The following is a 6,043-nucleotide window of genomic DNA, read 5'->3' as shown; positions in this document are numbered from 1 at the left end:
GGAAACTTCACAGATCTGTTCAGCATGTTAGTCTACCAAAATGTCCTTTTGGAATTTTCGATAGGGCACGTGGTTTGGCACATATCGTTAATTAAACGAAAATATATATTTTTTTAAATGGATATCTCTTGTTTATTCTGGAGTTCTCCTCAAGCCGCACCGCGCGCCCTCAGCCTCGTCTGCGAACGTCAAAAGCGCGACACAGCGCAAGCTTTCGGGAGGGTCGGAGCCAAGCCGAGCAACATATATATATACACATCGATCATTGATCGTGAACTGGAAAATATCATGAATTACTGATATTTAGCGAATCGAAAGGTTCTTCATCAACAACTTATTTTGTCGTGCTTCTGCTGACCTGTCTGCAAGGTGTATAAATCGAAGTCCCGAGTGCGAATCACAGGTGAGCCCGACCTGAGGTAATTAGCGATTGGGAACAATTCAGAACCTGTGGGTAAATAACCCTTGGTCCAGTAGGTGTGTGCATGTAACCGGCAGACGAAGGTAGAGGTACAGTGGAGTGTTTCCACCGTGACCTGGGTAACCCCTGATGTCTTGTGAAAAGGATATTTGCACAGTGCTGTCAGCTGCTGTTCTTTTGATAGTTTTTATTACTTGGCTGCTATTCGCCTTTTGGGATATTATCAAATGTTAATAAAGTATTGTATTGTGCTCTCCAACCAAACTTTCAAATAAATGCCATTTGTTTGAAATCTCTGAGTTGTTCAGTTAATTGAACACTTACCTTTGAGGATTTGCCTTAAAATTACTTATTTAGGGTCTCCCATCCCATATTTGGGAGTGGTGTCGTCTGTAAACAAACTACCAGGAGCCCTGGACTCCCCCTGGGTGCCACACTTGCAACAACAAATTTATATTTACCATGGACAATGGACATTTAATCACTTTACACTGTTATTCCAAATGACGTCGCCTCTGCAATGATGACTTGGATTTTGGATCTAAATGCAGCGAGATGTGTTCGTTTTTCATAGATTTTCTATCCTAGCTCACTCATGGAAAATGCTCTCAACTGTGTCCGACCAATCAACAGGCAAAATCTCCCTCTTCCAATAAAACCAATAAATAAACACAAACCAATAAACACACACTAATAATAACACTAAATAATAATAACACACTAACACACTAATAACACACTAATAACAATAACATAATAATAATATAACTAATAATAATAATAACTAATAATAATAACTAATAATAATAATAATAACTAATAATAATAACTAATAACTAATAATAATAACTAACAATAACTAATAATAATAACACACTAATAATAATAACACACTAATAATAATAATAACACACACTAAATAAACACAATAATAAACACACACTTCCAATAAATAAACTTTACAAAGATAAAACCCGAAAATGACCGAATTCCTCCTGCTTTGGTGCACCAAGCAAGCTCAGCCCACAGGGCACAGCATTCCCCATCTCTTCAGGGATAGGGAAGGAAGAAGATTCCGAATTAAAGGAAATAAATTAATTGATATCAGAGAATTCACAATTTGTTTCGGGGATTCGGACAATTTGGGAAACTTTTTGAACTGGTTCAAACTCTTCTTCACCAGGATCACTTGCAAAAGAATTATCCAGGTATGAATCCCAAACCCCAAACCTACTATAAGCGCAGAAGCCTCACTTGGAAATGCGATTCGCGGGACTTGCGCCTCGATTAAATCTGATGGTGACGTCATTCCATGTGCCGCCCTCGTAACGTCATTACGCAATAACTGTGTGCCTGGCTTGATATCATCCAGCAAGCGAAGGACGTCAAGACGTCATCGCGTTGCCGCAAGTTTTTTTTTCTTCAGGTTTTTGCGGCCTGTTCGTAACCAGGTGCTTCGTCAGTTGCTCATGATGCCGCTGCCAGTGCAGGTCTTCAATTTCCAGGTACGCGAAGGTGAAGGCTTATGAGTAGTTTTGCAATAACAAGTCGTTCAGAGATAATCAGACCTCAGGCCTTGCCTGATACTCGACTAAACACACAGTTACAGTACCGTCACTGACACGCACACGTTTGAGAGAAGTGTGTGTGTTTATGTGTGTGTGTTTATGTGTGTGTGTTTATGTGTGTGTGTTTATGTGTGTGTGTGTTTATGTGTGTGTGTGTTTATGTGTGTGTGTGTGTGTGTTTATGTGTGTGTGTGTTTATGTGTGTGTGTGTGTGTTTATGTGTGTGTGTGTGTGTTTATGTGTGTGTGTGTGTGTTTATGTGTGTGTGTGTGTGTGTTTATGTGTGTGTGTTTATGTGTGTGTGTTTATGTGTGTGTGTTTATGTGTGTGTGTGTTTATGTGTGTGTGTGTGTGTTTATGTGTGTGTGTGTGTGTGTTTATGTGTGTTTATGTGTTTATGTGTGTGTGTTTATGTATATATGTGTGTGTTTATGTGTGTTTATGTGTGTGTGTGTGTTTGTGTGTGTTTATGTGTGTGTGTGTTTATGTATATATGTGTGTTTGTGTGTTTGTGTCTGTGTTTCTGTGTGTTTATGTGTGTTTATATGTGTGTGTGTGTGTGTGTGTGTGTGTGTGTGTGTTTATGTGTGTGTGTGTTTATGTGCAAGTGTGTGTTTATGTGCAAGTGTGTGTATGTGTATGTGTGTTTATGTGTATGTGTGTTTATGTGCATGTGTGTTTATGTGCGTGTGTGTTTATGTGTGTGTGTGTTTATGTGTGTGTGTGTTTATGTGTGTGTGTGTTTATGTGTGTGTGTGTTTGTGTATGTGTGTTTATGTGTGTGTGTTTATGTGTGTGTGTTTATGTGTATGTGTGTTTATGTGTATGTGTGTTTATGTGTGTGTGTTTATGTGTGTGTGTGTTTGTGTGTTTATGTGTGTGTGTGTTTATGTGTATGTGTGTTTATGTGTGTGTGTGTTTATGTGTGTGTGTGTTTATGTGTGTGTGTGTGTGTTTATGTGTATGTGTGTTTATGTGTATGTGTGTGTTTATGTGTGTGTGTGTGTTTATGTGTATGTGTGTTTATGTGTGTGTGTGTTTATGTGCATGTGTGTTTATGTGCAAGTGTGTTTATGTGTGTGTGTGTTTGTGTGTTTATGTGTTTGTGTGTTTATGTGTGTGTGTGTGTTTATGTGTGTGTGTGTTTATGTGTATGTGTGTTTATGTGTATGTGTTTATGTGCGTGTGTGTTTATGTGCGTGTGTGTTTATGTGCAAGTGTGTTTATGTGCAAGTGTGTTTATGTGCAAGTGTGTTTATGTGCAAGTGTGTTTATGTGCAAGTGTGTTTATGTGTATGTGTGTTTATGTGCAAGTGTGTTTATGTGCATGTGTGTTTATGTGCAAGTGTGTTTATGTGCAAGTGTGTTTATGTGCAAGTGTGTTTATGTGCAAGTGTGTTTATGTGCAAGTGTGTTTATGTGCAAGTGTGTTTATGTGTATGTGTGTTTATGTGCAAGTGTGTTTATGTGTATGTGTGTTTATGTGCAAGTGTGTTTATGTGCAAGTGTGTTTATGTGCAAGTGTGTTTATGTGCAAGTGTGTTTATGTGCAAGTGTGTTTATGTGCAAGTGTGTTTATGTGCAAGTGTGTTTATGTGCAAGTGTGTTTATGTGTATGTGTGTTTATGTGCAAGTGTGTTTATGTGTATGTGTGTTTATGTGCAAGTGTGTTTATGTGTATGTGTGTTTATGTGCAAGTGTGTTTATGTGCAAGTGTGTTTATGTGTATGTGTGTTTATGTGTATGTGTGTTTATGTGTAAGTGTGTGTTTATGTGTAAGTGTGTGTTTATGTGTAAGTGTGTGTTTATGTGTAAGTGTGTGTTTATGTGTAAGTGTGTGTTTATGTGTAAGTGTGTGTTTATGTGTAAGTGTGTGTTTATGTGTAAGTGTGTGTTTATGTGTAAGTGTGTGTTTATGTGTAAGTGTGTGTTTATGTGTAAGTGTGTTTATGTGTAAGTGTGTGTTTATGTGTAAGTGTGTGTTTATGTGTAAGTGTGTGTTTATGTGTAAGTGTGTGTTTATGTGTAAGTGTGTGTTTATGTGTAAGTGTGTGTTTATGTGTAAGTGTGTGTTTATGTGTAAGTGTGTGTTTATGTGTAAGTGTGTGTTTATGTGTAAGTGTGTGTTTATGTGTAAGTGTGTGTTTATGTGTAAGTGTGTGTTTATGTGTAAGTGTGTGTTTATGTGTATGTGTATGTTGATGTGTATGTGTATGTTGATGTGTATGTTTATGTGTTTGTGGGTCGTTGGTTGGTATCTCCATTAGAGGATTTCAGGAGGTGGACGGATTCCTCCCAGGAACCAAAGTATCCACCCTCCTCTTCGGTCATGAATCAATGTTCATGGACCAAGCTGTTCAACTTTTTCAGAGTTTTGTTCCAAGGGCTCTTTTCAGGATCATCACAGAACCCCGGATTGTCTCCAGTTGTAGTTCATTTGTGGTAATATTCCTGGGGATGGTTTTTAAAATGTCAGTGAGGGTTCTTCTTTATCATTCCTAGTGCTCCAAAAATCACTGGTACAATTTCGATGCTCTTCAGCTTCCAGGGTCTTTTCACTGAATTTTTGAAATCTTGGTATTTGGTTATTTTCTTGATTTCTGCGTTGTTTAGGCCAAAATCGCTGGGTACTGACACCTCCATTAGCACTGCTTGCCTTTCTTTTTTGTACCGTAGTACTATATCCGGTCGCAATGCTTTATTACTTGTGAAAATCAATGATGTTATATTGGTTGGTTACGTGTGTTATTCCATCTGTCTGTTTGTCTGTTTTTATGTCAATCATCTTCAGTTCACAGTTTTAAGCCAATCTTCACTAGACCACTGAATGAATGAATGAATATGAATGATCGTTTTAAGGCCATTTTCCCCGCTGAAGCGGGGGTTCGCCTTGCGGGCCCCATGACAATCATGGTTCCCTGTTTGAGGCAATGTTTTTATGGCCGGATGCCCTTCCTGACGCCAACCCTTGGTCGCCTCTTACGATGCACAGGGATACGGTGTACCTATTCTAAATCGGGGTACACACCGGGATCATTCATCCCAGCAAGCTGGTACTCAATTTGCCGACCTCAGAAGGATGACAGGCTGAGTCAACCCCCCTGGTGTTAATTTAGCAATCGACCAGGATTCGAACCCAGGATCCTAGGATCCCAAGCCGGCACCCTAACCGCTAAGCCCACACCAGGCTTCTTCACTTCACTTCACTTCACTAGACCACTGCCCCCCCCCCCCCCCCCCCCCCGGGCAGTCAGTGAGGGTTCACTCACTCAGTCAGTCAGTCAGTCAGTCAGTGACTTCAGTTCTTCAGTCTTCAGTGACTTCAGTCAGTCAGTGCGGGTTCAGGTGTGTACAGCACTTCACTAGACCACTAAACTTCATTAAATGGTAGAGTTGGTCATAAGCAAGACGCTTATTCATTTTGAGGTCAAAAGGTCAACATAGGTCACAAGGTCAACATCGGCCAAAGGTCAACCACTTTTTTCAAAATTTCTAAAATCCTCAATTTTCATCCAATTGACTTGAAATTTGAATAGGATTTTCATATTGGCGAATTGAATTCAACCACTAACTATTTTTGAAATCAACATAGGGCAAAGGTCAACAATTTTATCAAATTTCTAAAATCATCAGTTTTCATCTGATCGACTTGAAATTTGAATAGGAATTGCACATCAGGGCCCGATTGCCAGAGGCTGACCAGTGGATAAATTTAATGAGCTGGATATGTGATTTATCCACGCTTATCCGGGCTTCTAGCAACCAGCGCCAAGTCTGCAAATTTAACCACCAATTATCTTTGAGGTCAGCATAGGCCAAAAGATCTACATAGGTCAAAGGTCAACAACTTAGGTGTCATTTTTAAAATCCTCAACTTTAATCTGATTGACTTGAAATTTGAACAGGACTCGCATATTTTGTCTTTGAATTCAACTGCCAGTTATTTTAAAGATCAAATTGTTGGATTTCACAAGTATCGAGCTCTGCACGACATCTTTCTTGTTTTCTATCTTCATGCTTGATGGGATCATTAGGTCATCCATGACCATTACCT

At 39.2% G+C, this 6,043-nt stretch overlaps 1 protein-coding gene across 4 annotated transcripts in view; it reads left to right on the top strand.

Annotated features, from left to right (window-relative positions):
- The first annotated feature begins 1,780 nt into the window (after positions 1-1,780).
- Positions 1,781-6,043, top strand: part of LOC137424547 (COP9 signalosome complex subunit 1) — a 124,091-nt gene continuing 119,828 nt past the window's right edge. For all 4 annotated transcript variants that reach the window (XM_068112116.2, XM_078775572.1, XM_068112114.2 and 1 more), the window contains exon 1: positions 1,781-1,926. In XM_068112116.2, the coding sequence (XP_067968217.1) occupies positions 1,891-1,926 (36 nt within the window). In that variant the 5' untranslated portion in view covers positions 1,781-1,890. The remainder of the gene's footprint in view (positions 1,927-6,043) is intronic.

The sequence above is a fragment of the Myxine glutinosa genome, chromosome 4 (assembly GCF_964187855.1).
Source record: "Myxine glutinosa chromosome 4, kmMyxGlut1.1, whole genome shotgun sequence".
Classification (NCBI taxonomy): domain Eukaryota; kingdom Metazoa; phylum Chordata; class Myxini; order Myxiniformes; family Myxinidae; genus Myxine; species Myxine glutinosa.
This window is presented reverse-complemented; position numbering and strand designations above follow the sequence as displayed.